This window comes from Hyperolius riggenbachi, chromosome 2 (genome assembly GCF_040937935.1).
Source record: "Hyperolius riggenbachi isolate aHypRig1 chromosome 2, aHypRig1.pri, whole genome shotgun sequence".
Taxonomy (NCBI): domain Eukaryota; kingdom Metazoa; phylum Chordata; class Amphibia; order Anura; family Hyperoliidae; genus Hyperolius; species Hyperolius riggenbachi.
The window spans coordinates 20,588,539-20,608,328 of record NC_090647.1 but is presented as its reverse complement, the minus strand read 5'-3'; the positions used below and the strand labels follow the sequence as shown (position 1 = coordinate 20,608,328).

The 19,790-nt window shown below is 43.8% G+C and overlaps 1 protein-coding gene across 2 annotated transcripts; it reads right to left on the bottom strand.

Moving 5' to 3' along the window:
• Positions 1–3,681: 3,681 nt before the first annotated feature.
• Positions 3,682–19,101, bottom strand: IL18BP (interleukin 18 binding protein). 2 transcript variants are annotated; one of them, XM_068266542.1, is made up of 5 exons: positions 19,063–19,101; positions 13,347–13,418; positions 9,968–10,024; positions 8,103–8,232; positions 3,682–5,648 (listed from the first exon to the last, which is right to left on the bottom strand). In XM_068266542.1, exons 1-5 carry the CDS (start codon positions 19,082–19,084, stop codon positions 5,372–5,374), a joined length of 558 nt encoding a protein of 185 aa, XP_068122643.1. In that variant the 5' UTR covers positions 19,085–19,101; the 3' UTR covers positions 3,682–5,371. The 2 variants fall into 2 exon arrangements, with proteins under 2 accessions (XP_068122643.1, XP_068122644.1); XM_068266543.1 differs by lacking the exon at positions 13,347–13,418 and having other exon boundaries at positions 19,063–19,098.
• Between the last annotated feature and the right edge of the window lie 689 nt (positions 19,102–19,790).

Below are 19,790 nucleotides of genomic sequence, written 5' to 3'. Positions count from 1 at the left end.
GAATGCTGGCCACACATAGCTATATATTGGTGGTATGTTGCCCCACCCTCCCTGTGATGTCACTTCCTAGGCTGTTTATTATGCAGAATTATCCTCCCAGAGCATTCTGGCAAAGCAGGTATATTTTGTACTGGAAGGCCCTAGCAGAGAGACACAAGGATGGCAGGCAGACAATGCGGAATTGCTAGGAATCACAGAGGATACTGAGGTCACACTATGCTCTCAGCTAGAGCAGATTCCAATAGTAGCTTTCAGGCCTGGGGCACACCAAAACCCGCTAGCAGATCCGCAAAATGCTAGCAGATTTTGAACCGCTTTTTTTATTTTTATGAAGCGTTTTGCGGATTGCTGCTGCGGATTTCAGTGTAGCATATTTCATATATTGTCACAGTAAAGCTGTTACTGAACAGCTTCTGTAACAAAAACACCTGGAAAACCGCTCTGAACTGCCGTTTTTCAGAGCGGTTTGCGTTTTTCCTATACTTTACATTGGAGGCAGAAACGCCTCCGCAATCCAAAAAATGCCTCACCCCGGGAGTATGCGTTTCAGCAAAACGCCTCCCGCTCTGGTGTGAACCACCCCATTGAGATACATTAGCCAAGCGTATCCGCAGCCGCAAGCGGCTGTAAAAACGCCAAAAAACCCGCTCGGTGTGCCTCAGCCCTTAGAGAAGAGTGAAGCTGAGCACCAGTGTATCAATGATTCAGTGCTTTGATCTTAAAAGATACATCAGTTACAGCAGAAAAACCGCTGACTTTACCGAGCACTTAGCAAAATGTCAATTCATAAAAGCTGTTACCGCATGAAAAGCTACAATTACCGAGCAGTGCGGTAAATGGCCGCCTTGTGCGGTGATTATCTCAACACACGTCACTAAATGTCAATTCATAAAGATTAGAGCAGACGGTATTGGGATGGAGAATACCGTCTGTTTAGAAAAGGTGATTAGAGAGTGGATAACAGCAAAGCTAATGGAGACAGATCTTCCTGGCAGAAGCAGCAAGGGAGAAACAAAAAAGGCTTTCCAGAACACTCCAGGCTGTTTATTAATCTCTTGGGTACCTGTTTTCAGATAAATTTCACATCAGAAAGCCTGCATGTGTAACATTTCTTGAAGTTCTTCTAAGCTGCGGTAATTAAATAGATTGTTTAGAAAGACTAATAGACAGATTTAGCACAGATTCAGGGCAAACAGAGGCAGTTTAAAAAAAATGCACATCTAAAGGGAAGCTGGGGCTGCCTCTTTTATAGTAAAGCTGTCTCTGGAGGAGAAAATGCATTAACTCGGGCAGCTTCTCGTGTTTCCGCCAGCCTACCGCCTGCCTAGACCCAGCCTAGTTCGGGAAAATACCGCACTGCTATCGCAACTGTAAACATTTTTATGAATTAGCACACAGAAGTCTAAAATACTGAATGCGGTATTTTCCCGACAAGATTTTTTCCCCACACAGCCTTTTATGAATAGAGCCCATTGTCTTCTAAGCCAGCCTTTTTCAACCAGTGTTCCGCGGCACACTAGTGTGCCGCGGAACGTTGCCTGGTGTGCCGTCCTCTTATCCCCCCTCCCGCACGTCCCCGCGGCCGCTGCTGCTCTCCCCTCTCCAGCGCATGTTTTTATTCTAGCAGCGTATCTCCCGGCTGCTCTGTGTGTGATGCGCAGGAGGCAGGGCTCGGTTTCCATAGTAACGGCGATACATATCGCCGTTACAAGAAGCCGCTGCGCAGGAGGCAGGGCTCGGTTTCCATAGTAACGGCGATACATATCGCCGTTACAGGAAGCCGCTGCCCTGCCTCCTTCCGCATCACACAGAGCAGCCGGAGATACGCTGCTTGAAATATACACGCGCCGGAGAGGGGAGGGGCGGCAGCTGTTAAGGTAATAACAGCGGCGGGGACGGGCAGGGGGAACTATCCTGGGGCACTATACTGACTATCCTGGGGCACTATCCTGGGGCACTATACTGGGGCACTATACTAGCTATACTGGGGCACTATTCTGGCTATACTGGGGCACTATACTAGCTATACTGGGGGGCTATACTGGCTCACTATACTGACTATACTGGGGCACTATACTAGCTATACTGGGGCACTATACTAGCTATACTGGGGCACTATTCTGGCTATACTGGGGCACTATACTAGCTATACTGGGGCACTATACTAGCTATACTGGGGCACTATACTAGCTATACTGGGGCACTATTCTGGCTATACTGGGGCACTATACTAGCTATACTGGGGGGCTATACTGGCTCACTATACTGACTATACTGGGGCACTATACTAGCTATACTGGGGCACTATACTAGCTATACTGGGGCACTATTCTGGCTATACTGGGGCACTATACTAGCTATACTGGGGCACTATACTAGCTATACTGGGGGGCTATACTGGCTCACTATACTGACTATCCTGGGGCACTATACTGGGGCACTATTTTGGGGCACTATACTAGCTATACTGGGGCACTATTCTGGCTATACTGGGGCACTATACTAGCTATACTGGGGGGCTATACTGGGGCTCTATACTGGCTATACTGACTATACTGGGGCACTATACTGGGGCACTCTTCTGGCTATACTGGGGCACTATACTAGCTATACTGGGGGGCTATACTGGGGCACTATACTGGCTATACTGACTATACTGGGGCACTATACTGGGGCACTATTCTGGCTATACTGGGGCACTATACTAGCTATACTGGGGGGCTATACTGGGGCACTATACTGGGGAACTATACTGACTATCCTGGGGCACTATACTGGCTATACTGGGGCACTATACTAGCTATGCTGGGGCACTATACTGGGGCACTATACTGGCTATACTGGGGCACTATTCTGGGGCACTATACTAGCTATACTGGGGCACTATACTGGGGCACTATTCTGGCTATACTGGGGCACTATACTAGCTATACTGGGGGGCTATACTGGGGCACTATACTGGGGCACTATACTGGGGCACTATACTGGCTATACTGGGGCGCTATGCTGGGGCGCTATGCTGGCTATACTGGGGCACTATACTAGCTATACTGAGGGGCTATACTTGGGCACTATACTGGGGCACTATACTGGCTATACTGGGGCACTATACTAGCTATACTGGGGCACTATTCTGGCTATACTGGGGCACTATTCTGGCTATACTGGGGCACTATACTGGCTATACTGGGGCACTATACTAGCTATACTGGGGGGCTATACTGGGGCACTATACTGCGGCACTATACTGGCTATACTGGGGCGCTATACTGGGGCACTATACTGGCTATACTGGGGCACTATACTAGCTATACTGGGGGGCTATACTGGGGCACTATACTAGCTATACTGGGGGGCTATACTGGGGCACTATACTGTCTATACTTGGGCACTATACTAGCTATACTGGGGCACTATACTGGGGCACTATACTAGCTATACTGGGGCACTATACTGGCTATACTGGGGCACTATACTGGGGCACTATACTGGGGCACGATACTGGGGCACTATACTAGCTACACTGAGGCAACTAAACTCCCTACACTGGGGCAACTATGCTAGCTATGCAGCCGCACCCCAGGCCCCTCCCCCCCCCATAGCCTGCTGCGCACGGCACTGTCCACTAGGTCGCGCAAACAACCGGGGGCCGCATCCCCCCCCCCCCCCCCCCGCGTCGTTCCCCGGAGAAAAATCTGGTCAGACAGTGTTCCCCGGGCCGGAAAAGGTTGGGAACCACTGTTCTAAGCAACTGCCAAGTAAAATTCCTTGTAAACACAAACTTCTTTGGCCAAATAAATTGATTCTGATTCTGATGGACTTTTAATATGTCATAGTGGCTGCAATTGAACCCTGCTGACAACTGCCACCAAGTCTACAGTCTGCCCACCTCATGGCCGTAATTGAGACGATTCTGTGGCCCATTTGTGGTAATTGCATGAATAATTTTTGCACCCTATGAGGCACGGCTGTGACTGGACCGGGATTGGAACTACAGCTACAGTTTGCCTTGTGCTGCGCATATCATCTTCAAGTTCCTGGTTGTGAGTTTCTTGATCAACATCTACTGATTCAAGGTTCTCACCAGCCTCTGCATACTAACCAGTGCTTGGCACATCAATCCCACTGCACTATAATCACACCACTAAATGGCAATTCTATTATATACCTGGGACTTATGCCAATATTTTTGTGGTGTCTCTAGTCAGTGGCTATCTTAGGGTGCCGGTTGACTTATTTTATGATGTGTGTGTTTTATTTACCGTTTTGAACTGATGTAATATTGCCTTACTGTCTAGATATTACCTTTTTAGCATTCATTATACTAAAATTCTGTTTTTACTGGATTCTTTTGCTCACACTGTCATAGTTTTTGTACCCTGGCCCATGTCTGCTCACCTCCCCATTTGTGTGTGGTGTATGAGTAGCTTCCTGTGAGCAGGGTGTGGTCGTGTAACTGCTTGACACCTGCTTCCTGTGAGACATAAGTCTGCCTCCTCATGAGGAGATCACATCAGACTAGATTTATTCGCCAAGTACAGGATGTCGTACATGGAGTTGTGTTTGGCACATACAGCACGGTGGGAATACATGGGCAAAGAAAGAAGAAAAAAATGAACAAAAACACACACGTACAGCATTATGCGTAACACAGCGAAGTGGGATATGTACATAATACATAGCACTTTGTGGATTGCAAATTAAATATAGCATTTCATGTTGGGGACTGCTGGGTAAGTGTGTGTCGGGGTGAGGTGGGGGCAGAGTTAGAGGCTAGGACTGCTTGGGGAAAGAAAGCGTTTCTGTGCCTAGAGGTCCTGGTGGAGGTGGTCCTGAAGTTGAGGTAGTGATTTCCCCGGTGGGAGGGATCCTTTGCAATCCTAGCTGTCCTGGATTGCAGTCTGGAGGAGTACAGGAGGTCTGGAGATGGGAAGTTTGTACTGCGGTGCTGGGGTGGGGGTAAATGTAGTTTGGCATCTATAGTTCTATCTACTTTATCAGTCTCATGGACACATCTGACTGACCCACCCACCGGCAGAATCCAGGAAGAAGAAGAAGAAGACTTCAGGGATGTTTAAGAAGAACATCTGACCCATGAAACAAGCATTCTGTCCAACACTTTGCTTCTATAGACAGTTTTCATTCACTTATCAGCTTGATTCCCATTATAATTTGCCCTTTTCAGCTTTGGACTTAGCTGGATTGTAACACTGCATCCTACTACCCTGGTGAGATAGACAATACTGAAGACATCACCTCTGACAACAGTTTGTGGTTCTGCTTTACATTGCTGGACTCTGTTTTGTAACTTTGTAAAAAAACTCCAAGTCTTGGTGTGCAAATGGCGGTCAGCTATCATGGTCCTGTATAGCTATTTCATTACTGATACATTACAGCGTCTTGCCCGCTGGATGCGTTTATGTGGCCTCCTCCCAGTCCTGTTTTTGCACCTAATGTTTGTGAAACGTTTTAAATCTCGGGTAACTTTCGTAGTCGGTGTCTTTGGAAGTTGTAGAGTAATGTCTTTCACATCAACCCCATCTGGGTCCTGTATGACGCAAGTGAATGTTCTGTTGAAGTCTTCTGGTTTTGTGGGCGTAAACACAAGAGACTTCTTCACGCTTGAGAACTTTTCAGTCTTATTGAGGCTGTAAGAATAAGAAGTCAAAGCACTTAAGTTATAACCCCTTTATATAGTGATTGGTCAGCTACTTATATATACACTGCCACATTAGAGATGGGCCGAACGGTTCCAGGCGAACTTTTGGTGGTTCGCGTTCGCCTGGACCAGGCGAACTTTTGCGGAAGTTCGATTCACCCCATAATGCACTATGAGGGTCAACTTTGACCCTCTGCATCACAGTCAGCAGGCACATTGTAGCCATTCAGGCCACACTAAGCCCTGGAGCCCCACCCCCCCTTATATAAGGCAGGGTCCGGCGGCCATTACACTCACTCGTGTGCCTGCTGCAAATAGACAGACTAGGGAGAGCTGCTGTAGATTTTTTCTCCTAGGGAAAGATTAGTTAGGCTCTTGGCTTGCTCCTGGCTGATTGTTATTGCTAAAATAGCACCCCTCAACAGCTCTTTTGATAGCTAATGTTTTCCTGATGTGTTTTTGTGTGTGTGTGTGTTGCTCACTGACACTGACATTATACAGCCCTATCTGTTGCAGCTGGACCTTGGTAATTGTTATTAGCCAGCCAGCCCCTGCCTAACTATCTATACTGGGCCACCTACCTATGCCTACCTAACTACTGGGGTACCTACTTACCTATACGGGGACACCTACCTACCTACCTATACTGGGACTCCTACCTATGCCTACCTACCTATACTGGGTCTCCTACCTATGCCTAGCTAACTACTGGGACACCTACCTATGCCTACCTACCTATACTGGGACTCCTACCTATGCCTAGCTAACTACTGGGACACCTACCTATGCCTACCTACCTATACTGGGACTCCTACCAGTGCCTACCTACCTATACTGGGTCTCCTACCTACGCCTAGCTAACTACTGAGGCACCTACCTATGCCTACCTACCTATACTGGGTCTCCTACCTATGCCTACCTACCTATACTGGGTCTTCTACCTATGCCTAGCTAACTACTGAGGCACCTACCTATGCCTACCTACCTATACTGGGACTCCTACCTATGCCTACCTACATACAAGAAGATAATAAGGTCGTTGCTTCATTGTGGACAGACCAAATTTGATCAGCTGGACAGTCACTGTTGTTCTATCATTGAGCTACCACAGCCCGGCGACCATATGGGCTGGAAAACTGCCACGGCCTACACTCTGGCCATGTTGCGCATCAGTCCAGCACGGCCGTCACTGCACAATACAGCTGTTTGCGGTGCGTTACACAGTGAGTTTGGTGTGTCAGTGTGAAGCAGAACTCTAATTACACTCCCTGATTGATGTATACACATGCAAGATGTTTGAAAGCACTTTAGGCCTACAATTTAGCATTCAATGTGATTTCTGCCCTTAAAACGCTGCTTTGCGTCAAATCCAGATTTTTCCCCAGGACTTTGGGCATGTATCCCACTCCTCCATGCCCCCCTCCAGGTGTTAGACCCCTTGAAACATCTTTTCCATCACTTTTGTGGCCAGCATCATTTTTTCTATTTTTCAAAGTTCGCCTCCCCATTGAAGTCTGTTGCAGTTCGCGAACTTTTCCGCAAACCGAACCTTCTGCAAAGGTTCGCGAACCTAAAATCGGAGGTTCGGCCCATCTCTATGCGACATGTGGTGGAGTGATCAATATTTATCACTATTTCTAACCATTAAATGACCATAGAAGATTGTTTAGTGGTGGTTTCTGATGTTTCAGCAGCATAATTTACTTCTCACCACTGGACAGTCCAGTCATTTTGATTGGGTTGTGCATCAATTGGAGGTGATTACTAATGGTACAATTTCCTGGACAATTGACTGTCTGATCCAGTTGTTGTAATCGATCACAAATGATGGTTTGGGGCCATCAACATGGGAAAATGATAAGCAATCTGATCAGACCAAAAGAATCATTCGTAAATTCGGATCGACAAAACCAGCGATAAAAGGATCGTTTGTTATCATTCGGCACCATTAACAGTACCAGATCAGATTGATTGTATGGTCGATCAACCGGGAGATTGTACCAATAATGGGCACCTTAACAGTAATGGAAAAAACACTCTGTCCTATGGGAGGGTATTGTAGATGGCCTAAGTGAGCAACCATACTAATGCTATGTACACATGATGCAATTTCCCATCAGATTGATTGAGTCGAACTGATAACATCCAACATGTCCAATCTTCTTCCAATTGATAATGGGATCAATTTTAAGATCAATAAAGCACAAACTCAATCCCGTTTTTAATCGGGAGCAGACCGGAGATGTCATAAATTATCAGTTTGACTTGTTGATCTGATGGAAAAGCACATGGTGTGTACCTATCATTAGACTTTGCACAAGATACCGTGAACCCCAAGGATGGTTCTGCTCAATGAGCAGATGTTAACTGTTCAAGTTTAATGGCTGAGAGTGTAAATGAGACCTGATCATCCAATCGGTGAACAGTTTTCACATCTCCTTACCTCTCGGCCTCCTCTTTAACTCGTCCGTCCGGATACATGTCCTCTATGAAGTTTTTATCGACCAGCCAGTAGACCACTGAGAACTCTGGCAGGGTGGTGTGAGCCACACACGGTATTGTAATGTTTGTACCTGAGAGGAAAGAAGAACAAAACAACCAATCAGAACCAAGATTTTAAACTTCTCACTGTCAATATTGCCAATATTTTAGACATTTGCAATGTTGGTATTAACCCTTTAACCTTCCTGGCGGTATGGACGAGCTCAGTTGGCAGCATGAAAAGAATAAAAATGACAAAAAAAAAAAACCTGCCGCCGCCACCCTGGCAATTTCAATAGAACGCCAGGGTGGTTGACAGCCACTTTATTTAGAGGCATACAAGTGCTTCAGGTAAATTTTATTTTAGCACATTTTGTATTTCTTTATTTGTTATTTCCTTGCCTCTAATTAGTACTCGTGTAATGTGTATTTATGGTCACTTGTCACTAGGGGGCAGTGTGAGATAACAGAGGGCTTCTGCTTTCAGTTTCTATATTTTATGCTAGTAGAGAGAGATCAAAGCAAGCCAAGAATTTACAGCACAACAAGTTTTGCAAACTAAGCTCTAAAGCAGCGCACTTATCTCAAACAAGAGAACTTTGTTGCTGCTAATGAGTTAAATGCTAAAAAGCAGTGCTGGTCATGAGAAAGGTGTCAATTGAAAGTATCGATCAGACCGGATAGAAGATTTAGGGGCCGTTGCAGAAGCAGCGGTAAATAGGCGGCCCATAGCGCTGTACTGCTTAAAACGGTTCAACACTGGGATTCGATTGATTTTCAGTAGATTCCCTGCTGGAAGTGCTGTGTGTAGTATCCCTCTCTGAATCACTTTCCATCAATAATAATATTCAATCCTTTCGCCGCATCAGGTGGCAATCTAAAAGTGTATGGCAGGCCCAGATTTACCTCACAGGAGCCTATAGGCACAGATGTCCTGGCACCTAAGACTCCGCCCTCCATGACCCTACAAACACCCATCAAACTGCAGCGCAAGTGTGCTGGCTGGCCCAGCTGTCACTTACCTGACCTTACTTCCCTTGCCTGTTATAGGTGCCCCTTAGCATTAGGTAATCAGAGGTACCCTCAGTATTAAGTAGCTAGAGGTGTCTCCAAGTATTAGGTAGGTAGAGAAGTACCCTCAGTATTAAGTTGCTAGTGGTGCCCTGACTGAAGGGAAATCTCATCAGTGGAATGTCTAGAGCAGGATGAGTAACCTCTCATTTACACTCTCATCAGGACTCTGCACAGGGAAGGAGGGAGGGAGGTGGTCGGAGAGGGGAGCCACCTTTCCATCATCAGGCGCCTGTAGGCACGTGCCTACATTGCCTTGTGGTAAATCCGGCCTTAGTGTATGGTACTTTCAATAACGTGACTATATACAGTACACTTGAGAAGGGCTGTGGAAGATGTCAGTGCTATATAATTACATAATATTAATAATAATAAAACACATATATTGAATAACACTAAGGGCCTCAGCACACTAGCGTAGTCTGTGCATTTTAGCAACACATACATGGCCCTTATTCAATTCACTTTTTCTCCTTGGTGATATTTTCATAACTAATCAATAAAATGCCGTTTAAGCCACCAGCTAGCAAGAAAATACTTTTGGCAGTACTTTTTTTTACCTACTTTTTGGTACTTTTTCAATGGCAGAGTGCTGAAAAGTCATTTTAAATAGAAGATGAAAAATGATCTCCTAGGAGAAAAGGGGATTGAATAAGGGCCACGGACTGATTGCTAAAAGATGCACAAATGCCAGCGCTGGAGTGTGCCAAGGGCCTAAGAGCGCCTGAGCCTTGCTTTCACCAGCAGGGGGCTTACCTGGCTGTGCGGTGATCTCATCCTGTGTGGGGCAGACGATCTTCGGAGAATCTGCAACTGAGAAAAGTAGACTTCATCAGACTGACGTCCTTTCTATTATACATGTGTGATTATGTTCTGATTATGATAACACAAGTTATGCCAAAAGATCGGTTTTACTCCTGGACAGAGCATTGAGGTTCAATGCTCCGCCCCCTGCACACCCTTCACCGCCCCTCACCACCCCACGCCGAGTGACGTACTACCTACTGAACAGGAAGTATGTCACAGCAACAACAACAACACATTTGTAAAGCGTTTTTCTACCGGAGGAGGGATTCCAGGTTTCCCACTGGATTTGCATGCACCGCTGCCACCAATGTATCTAAAGTTTCCGCGTTGCTCATTGACTTACATGCATTTGGTCAACGTGGGAGTATGTTGGTACTGCGCTGATGACTTTGCAGTATTCAGAAGAGAATCAGAACTTTCTGGTGCAACACGGTTAGTGTACAGACAGGGCCCCAGACTTTCATTGCTGTTGCGTTACCCTGTGTGCAGAAGGGGTGAAGCAATGCAAAGAAAGTGGCCTAGTGTGAAACGGGCCTAATAGTTTATGGGCCTGATTCATCAAGCTGCACGTCTAAAGCAGCAGAGCTTAATGTGCAGTAGTGTGCGCGCTATGCACGCCTTACTTAGCAGCGCACTCTGATATGTAGGAGCATGCCTTCCCTTAGTTACGTGCATTGCTTCCTTAGCAACGCGCGTAACATTAACTGCCGGCGGTCCTGCTCCTGTGAAGTATCGTTACCGTAATACTTCACTCGCGGCTGCTACTGTGTTAATTTACATTGTTACAACTATGTAAACCCCAAAATGCCTTACGTAGTGATGCCTAGGGTATGAAGATATTTGCACCAAAGACAATGGTTTGGATGGTGCTGGTATGCGGTGTGATTGTTTTTAAGGAAAAATTTGTTTTGTTTTTAGTGAATTAGTAAAGATAGCTAAACACAGCTGTTTCTATCCTTATGCTGGGTACACACGGTGCGTTCCCGCACTCAATGCGCCGCTCGATTCCCGGCCGCTCGATTATTTCTGAGAATTTCCGAGCGCATTTCGATGATTGTTAGATCGATTCTCATGTAAAGTATGCCAAATCGACCTAACGATCCATCGAAACGCGAATCAGACATGTCGGAAATAATCGAGCGGCCCAGGAATCGACGGGCGCATCGAGTGCGGGAACGCACCGTGTGTATCCAGCATTATACTGACTTCTCATTATGAGTGCTGTAGACTGAAGAAAAGGGAATGCTGTAGATGTGATATGCTTGGACTTCGATAATGTTCCCCACAACAGTCTGGTGCAGAAGTTGAGGATGTAAAGACTGGGGAAGATGGATAAGTAACTGGCTAATGGACAGCAGGCAGAGAGTTGTGGTCAATGGATCATATTCAAAATGGGTGACTTAGCAGTGGGGTCCCACAGGGGTCTGTACTGGGTCCAGTGCTCTTAAATTGCTTTAAAAGTAATTTCATTGTGTCACACAATGACAATAAAGTGCTTGAATCTTGAATGTATTTATTAATGGCCTAGTAGATGAAGTAGAAAGTAATGTTGCTATTTTTGCAGATGATACAAAGCTGTGCAGAGCAGAATTATCAACTGTCATAGTGGCATATTGCAGAAGGATCTAGATTGGATGGCTATATGGGCAAGTAAATGGCAGATGAAATTCAATTTAGAAAAATGTAAAGTCATGCATTTTGGCCGTACCAGTGTTCTAGCATAGTGTTCCCCAACCCTGTCCTCAGGGCCCACCAACAGGGCATGTTTTGTGGAAATCCACATAGGTAGTTAATCAGCTCTGCTGAGACACTAATTACCTCACCTGTGCACGTTTGTGGTTTTCTGCAAAACATGGACTGTTGGTGGGCCTTGAGGACAGGGTTGGGGAACTCTGCACTATACAAAATAAATGGGATACAGTTGGGGACATCAAACTTGGAGAAGGACTTAGGAGTACTCATAGACAACAAGTTAAAGGGACTCCGAGGAGTGCCCGAATTTAAAAGAATAAACTTACCTGGGGCTTCTTCCAGCTTACCGTAGGCGGTGAGGTCCTGCGGCATCCTCCTGGCTCCTCTCCTTCAGCCTCCGCGCATGCGCAGACCTTTCACGCTGACTGCCGTGATGACGCGAGGCGGCCGGCGTGATGACGCATTGCGTCATTAACCAGGAAGAGTCGGCCCCGACACCCGGCCCGGGTGTCGCCGGTAACGGGAGCAAGCGGAGAGGAGCCAGGAGGACGCCGCGGGACCTCGCCGCCTACGGTGAGCTGGAAGAAGCCCCAGGTAAGTGTATTATTTTAAATTCGGGCACTCCTCGGTCTCCCTTTTAAATAATTGTATTCAATGCCAAGCCACTGCAGCTAAAGCTAATACAATTTTGGGGCGCATTAAAAAGGAAATAAAAACTCAGGATGCTAGCATAATATTGCCTCTCTTTTGCTCTCTAGTAAGGCCACATCTGGAATATGGAATTCAGTTCTGGGCACCACATTACAAGAAAGATATTGCAGTTTTAGAGCAGGTGCAGAGACGAGCAACAAAATTGATACGTGGGATGGAAGGTCTCACTTACCAAGAAAGGTTAGATAAACTGGGTTTATTTAGTCTAGAGAAAAGATGCCTTAGAGGAGATCTAATTAACATGTATAAATACATCAGAGGGCAATATAATAGCTTGACGGATGAGCTTTTTGTCCCTAGGCTTGTGCACAGGACTACGGGAGATAAGAGTGATTAAAATGTGGAAGGAAAGGAGATATGGCAAATGCTATATCTTTATTAAAGAGTGCTTGGATGCTCTCCTTGCATTGAGGAAAGCCAAAGCCATATATGGCTATAATTACTAAGTGATTCCCAGCGGTGTTGATCCAGGGATTTTATCTTACTGCCATCTGGAGTTGGGAAGGAAATTTCTTCCCTTTTAGGGCTAATTGTTCCATGCCTTGTAAGGGTTTTTGTGACTTCCCCTGGATCAACTGGATTATGTGAAGGTGCAGCCTGGTAATGTCCCCTATTTGCTGGTTAAACTTGATGGACGTATGACTTTTTTTCAACCTAACTATGTAACTATGGAAGCTAATGGAATCTGTTGTAAAAAATAAATTAATAAAAATCCACACTTCTGTTTTTAATTGACATATGTGAAATGGGTAATTTCTGTATCTACAGTGTGTGAGTGATCCACAGTAATGTTGAGTAAATATCCTTGGAGTATAAGAAATTGGCCTGAAGGGTCTTGTTGGTCTTTATCTCCAGAACCCTGGAGAGAAACTCTGGAAACATGCAGCGCGGGATATATATTTATCTGGATTAGAGATCTTCATACCAGTCATGACGGTGGTGAGGAAGCTTGTGACAAGGAAAGCATATAATCTTGCTCCACGCAAACTCGGCTGACCTTAAAGGAGAGAGGGTGCTGTTGAGGTGGGCTGCCAACATTCATATAACACAACATGGTGGGTTTTAGGTCTCGGTGACACTGGTGGTCGCCAAACTTTCCCACATTTCCAGGTATAATAGACCTAAATATTTACATATCTGTTCCTTCAAACTGATTATGTTTTAAGCTTTAAAGGAAACCAGAGACGGCTATAACTAAAGATTTGATACTTACTCTGGGTTTCCTCCAGCCCCATGCACATGTCTTAGTCCCTCGCCGTCCTTCCGCGGTCTGCCGTTCAGCCACAAATAGCCCCGGTAATTGGCTCAGTCATGTCAGTCTGGGTCTTCTGCACATGTGGAGGAGGTCCAAGCATGCGCAGAAGACTCCGACTGACGCGACTGAGCCAGTTACCGGGGCTGATTGCGGTCGAACAGCAGATCATGGGAGGATGGTGAGGGACTCGGATGTGCGCATGGCTGGAGGAAGCCTGGGTAAGTATCAAATCTTTAGTTACAGCCGTCTCTGGTACACTTTAACAACCTCTCATTTATTGGTTCTCCAACAATTGTGCAGCTGAGCTGCAGTATCTGAAATAGCCACTAGATGGCAGAAATATCTCTCTATAGTATACAATATCATAAAAACATACAGAATATAAATATATACATATATATAATACAAAAAGGAGTGGCGAGGGGAAGAAATTTGGTGAATTTTACAAGAGAATGAGATTGATTCTGATTGATTCTGAAAAGTCTAGTTTAAAGTGGACCTGAACTCAAAACTTCCTTGCTGCTCTAAAAGATAAGCAACAGCATAATAACCTCTAAAGAAAAGCATTTCTTTGTTACAGTTGATACAAATCCTGCAATACATCTGCAGTGTGTCTGCTTCCTGCTTTCATGGAAGCAGACATATTGTTATATTGTAATATCCTGTGTTTACCTAAATCGCTGCTCTGCCGAGGCAGCCAGGTGACACAGCTGAGATATCAAATTACACTTGTGATTAGTCACATATGAGTGGGAATTAGACAGGCTAAACTCTCTAAATACATACAGGGTGCATTTATCTATGTTTTCCTTCTGTCCTTTTTTAAAGTGGACCTGTCCTGTTCAGGTCCACTTTAAAGAACAACTCTCGGGTGCCTTTAGTAGAGATGGTCAATAAGATACAAAAATTTGGAGTTAATGTAAATTTTATGGTAATTTGTGGAGATTGAAAATGGACCAACCACTGGTCCATTCTGAATCTGCATACATTTGCATAACATTTGGATCAACTCAGGATTATTTGTATCTCATTTACCACGATGAATAGAAAATAAACCCTAGTTGGATCAGTTATTGCTGTAATTCTTTTAATATAAACTTTTTTTTTTAAACCGTCTCTGCGCTACGACCTAAAATGAATGTTAGGAACGCGTTTTATCTCAGCCATTCCACTGTTTTTAAAGATAACTCTATTGTATCTAAAGCACCGAGGCAGAAGCGCAGCTGCCACATATACAGCATGTCTATAAACAGAAGTGTGGCTTTTTATTGTCCCTGGGCTATGATTTAATTTCCCAACATTTTTATTTTCACAATATTATTTTTTACAAAATATATTTGTAATGCTAAACTTACACATAAAATGAAAATAAAAATCACTATACTGGTACATTCTCTTTATAATTAAGACAAAATGACAAAATTACCCTCCACTGTTTCAAAACATTGCAATAGTAAGAAACATTCCAGCTGGCCTGGGGGAGGGGTGATGTGATGACATCATAGCACTGTTCTGGATCATGTCTGAGACTATCCTCAGACTCAGAGAATGGTCCCTTGGTTGACAATCCCTGCCATGCACTGAGGAGGACCAACAGTCCAAAACAGGCTGTCTACATGTGGGTTTGATATGGCTGTGTAAAATGTAAAGCTATAGGCTTGCTATACACCAGTGGTTCCGGATGTAAGCCTGGCTTATAGGGGCAAAAAGAGTTAATTTGCATATTCAGTAGTGGTGCATTGTGGGTAACCACAAATGTTCACTTATAGCTGAATTATTGCAAATTTCCTTCTGTTTTAAAGAGAATCTGTATTGTTAAAATCGCACAAAAGTAAACATACCAGTGCGTTAGGGGACATCTCCTATTCCCCTCTGTCACAATTTCGCCGCTCCCCGCCGCATTAAAAGTGGTTAAAAACAGTTTTAAAAAGTTTGTTTATAAACAAACAAAATGGCCACCAAAACAGGAAGTAGGTTGATGTACAGTATGTCCACACATAGAAAATACATCCATACACAAGCAGGCTGTATACAGCCTTCCTTTTGAATCTCAAGAGAACATTTGTGTGTTTCTTTCCCCCCTGAGGGGGGAGTGCATACCAGAACCACAACACTGAAGAACTTGGCAGCCTTCCAGACACAGGCTGACAAGTCTGACAAGGGAAAGATACATTGATTTATTACAGAGACTGTGATAGTACAAAGTGCTGCAGTAAGCCAGAACACATTAGAATAGCTTTTGGAACTTGTAGGATGATAAAAAACAGGATGCAATTTTTGTTACGGAGTCTCTTTAAGAAGGAAAATGACACCAAGCTTTGCTTTTTAGTAGGAGGGCTTTTTGGTCTCTGTTAGTCCCCTATACTCTCCTAGTGGTTTGGGTCACCCTGAGCTGCCTGGTTACTCTGTTGGTTGACAAAAACACTACTCACAAAAAACTTCCAGGCAGCACTGTACTGGGCACTTATGCTGAACTGAAGAGATCTTGTGGGTAAAATGAAATTACATTTTTTTAAATTCTGCTTTAGATTTCTCTAAACAGTAAAATTCACCAATCACCTTGCTGTTATTAATTTGAGCCACTGAGCATACCGGACCTTTCATAGCCCAAGGATATAACAGTAATTGTTTTCTGTTAAAGAGAAACTCCGACCAATAACTGAACTTAATCCCAATCAGTAGCTGATACCCCCTTTTACATGAGAAATCTATTCCTTTTCACAAACAGACCATCAGGGGGCTCTGTATGACTGATATTGTGGTGAAACCCCTCCCACCAAGAAATTCTGAATACCGTGGTACTTCTGGCAGTTTCCTGTCTGTGAGCCTTGTTGCATTGTGGGAAATGGCTGTTTACAGCTGTTTCCAACTGCCAAAACAGCCCACAGCAGCTACATCACCTGCCAGCAGTAAAAATGTCACCATGTGATAAATGTCAGAATATAAATTTAGGGATTTAAAAGATTTTACAATGGGCAAACACTGACTAAATCATTTATACATAATTATTTTTATTACATTATTTTCACTGGAGTTCCTCTTTAAGTTCCACTACAACGTATTGTGCTGCAGAATATGCTGCTTATAAGTAAAGTTGATAACGTATTTTTTTTCTCAATTTTTATAATCCATGCCCCTTATTGGATAATGTACAGTACTGCAAAATATGTTGGTGCCTTAAAAGTATATAATATAAAAATTATGATAGTATTAGTTAAATACTAATACTACTACCTCTAATAATAATAAAAATAACTATTAATAATAATGTATGGTTTGTCTCAATTTTGTAAATTATGCCCCATCATAATGATATACTATAAACTATATGCAGTTTTGCAAAATATGTTGGTGCCATAAGTAAAGATTAATAATGAAACTAAATGATGATGATGACAACTGTAATAAATAAAATAATGATGCTAACCATGTATTTTTTTCTCTTAACTTTGCAGACTATGTTCTTTATTTAATGTCCAGTGTTGCAAAACATGTTAGTTAGAAATAAAGGAAATAATAATAACAGTATTACTAATAACATACCTCCCAACTTTTTGAGATAAAAAAGAGGGACACTTTAACCACTCTGCGACCACCTAACGCCGATGGGCAGCCACAGAGTGGTTCTCCTGGGACCGCTTAATGCCGATTGGCGTCATGGCGGTCCTCACGAGATTAGCCTGCATTCCCTGAAGGGGGACACAGGAGGCCCCCGCGAACAGCCTGCCAGCCAGGATCGGAGCTGGCAGGCTGAATTTACAGGAAATAAAGGTAAAAAACACGTGTACAGCGCTGCGATCTAGCGCAGCACTGTACAGAGTAACGGCCTGTCACTTAACTGTCCCTCTGATGGGCTCACAATCTAATCCCTATCATAGGCATATGCCTATATTGGTATAGCGTATTGTATGTATCTTAGTGTATGGCCAAGTTAGGGGGGGGGGGGGGGGGGGGAAGGGACGATATAAAAATGGACAAAAAAACATTCTTTTAAGAAAAATAAAATAAAAAATAACAATCGCAGCAGCAAAAAGAGACCAGCAAAAGAAAGCTCTATTTGTGAGAAGGAAAGGAGGTAAAATTAATTTGGGTGATAAGTTGTACAGACCGTGCAATAAACTGTTAAAGCTTTGCAGTGCAGAATTCTAAAAAAATGGCCTGGTCACTAGGTGGGTATAAACCTGTGGTCCTCAAGAGGTATGTGCCTGTCACGCCCCTAGCTACACCCCCCACCACACCCCCTGTCATGCGTACCACAAAGAATGCGGAAGCCAAAAATGTAATTGTATCATCCTAACCACACTGGCCCTTTCTATCATAATTATTTTTACTTCATTTTAAAATACATATAAGTAATATATCAATTATCAATTTAAAGGATGGGAATAAAGTTTGGCGTCAATTCAACACATTTTGCAGTAGAAAAATTACATACATTGACACAGATCTGTACATCAGTCTTTAAAGAGACTCCGTAACAAAAATTGCATCCTGTTTTTTATCATCCTACAAGTTCCAAAAGCTATTCTAATGTGTTCTAGCTTACTGCAGCACTTTATACTATCACTGTCTCTGTAATAAATGAATGTATCTTTCCCCTGTCAGACTTGTCGGCCTGTGTCTGGAAGGCTGCCAAGTTCTTCAGTGTTGTGGTTCTGCTATGAACTCCCCCTTCCAGGCCCCTCTATGCACACTGCCTGTGTATTATTTAGATTAGAGCAGCTTCTCTCTTCTCGCTTATCTTTTACAAGCTGGATAAATCTTCCTCTGAGCTGGCTGGGCTTTCACATACTGAGGAATTACAGACAAGGGCAAAGCTATTTGCCGGAAGAAACGAGCAGCCTGAAACTTCAGTGCATGAGAGGTGCAGGGGGAAAGAAACACACAAATGATCTCTTGAGATTCAAAAGGAATGCTGTATACAGCCTGCTTATGTATGGATGTATTTTCTATGTGTGGACATACTGTACATCAACCTACTTCCTGTTTTGGTGGCCATTTTGTTTGTTTATAAACAAGCTTTTAAAAACAGTTTTTAACCACTTTGAATGCGGCGAGAGCGGCGAAATTGTGACAGAGGGTAATAGGAGATGTCCCCTAACGCACTGGTATGTTTACTTTTGTGTGATTTTAACAATACAGATTCTCTTTAAGGAGAGATAAATGAGGAAGAAAGAGGGTCAGAGGGATTGGATTCCCAAAGAGGGACTGTCCCTCTAGAAAACTATGATACTAGTTATACTAATAAATTAATTATAATAGTAGTAATAATAATAATAGCACAGCACTGCATAGGATGTTGGTGATGAAATATAACCACCACGAATAGTAATAAATGCTGTATACCTGTGTCTGTGAAAGCTTTGTAGGTAAAGTCATGTCTTACCTGCTCCTGTGCTGCGTGTCATTGTGGAGAGCGTGTGGCTGCTGTCAGTCTCAGCTGCTTATATACTCCTCCCCTCACATTTTAGCCCTTTCACTACAGTGTGTGGGCGTACATGACAGTGCTTTCCTGGAAACACAACAATTATGTCATTCTGAAACAACACTGCATTTTAAATCATCTGAAAAAAAAACTGTTTAGTTTTTTTAGTTGAAAGGATTCCCTCTGCTTATGTGTTCATGTGCTATGTGAATGTGTAAGGTTACAAAAGTCATTAAAGGGAACCTAAACTGAGAGGCATATGGATGTTTCCTTTTAAACAATACCAGTTGCCTGGCAGCCCTGCTGATCTCTTTGGCTGCAGTAGTGGCTGAATCGCACACCTGAAACAAGCATGCAGCTAATCCAGTCTGACTTCAGTCAGAGCACCTGATCTGCATGCTTGTTCGGGGGCTGTGACTAAAAGTATAAGAGACACAGGATTAGCAGGAGAGCCAGGCAACTGGTATTATTTTAAAAGGAAAAATCTCTATCCTTCTCAGTTTAGGTTCCCTTTAAAGAGAAACAGCACCAGTTTTATGCTGGGAATACACCATGAGTTTTTTTGGCAGATAGACGGCTCAATAGATATTTTCCGACAGGTCTGATTCTGATTTCAATCGTTTTTTCTGATCGATTTTCTCATAGAAGTGAATGGAATTAATCTGAAAAAAAGATCAGAAAATCGATCG

Bases quoted from the DNA above. Each gene is read 5' to 3' on its own strand.
- IL18BP (XM_068266542.1), bottom strand. From the start codon at position 19,084: ATGACACGCAGCACAGGAGCAG. The intron at 10,025-13,346 runs GTATGAAGATCT...TACTTTTCTCAG, and splicing joins CCTCACCACCGTCATGACTG to TTGCAGATTCTCCGAAGATC. The intron at 8,233-9,967 runs GTAAGCCCCCTG...CTTTCCTCTCAG, and splicing joins TGAGATCACCGCACAGCCAG to GTACAAACATTACAATACCG.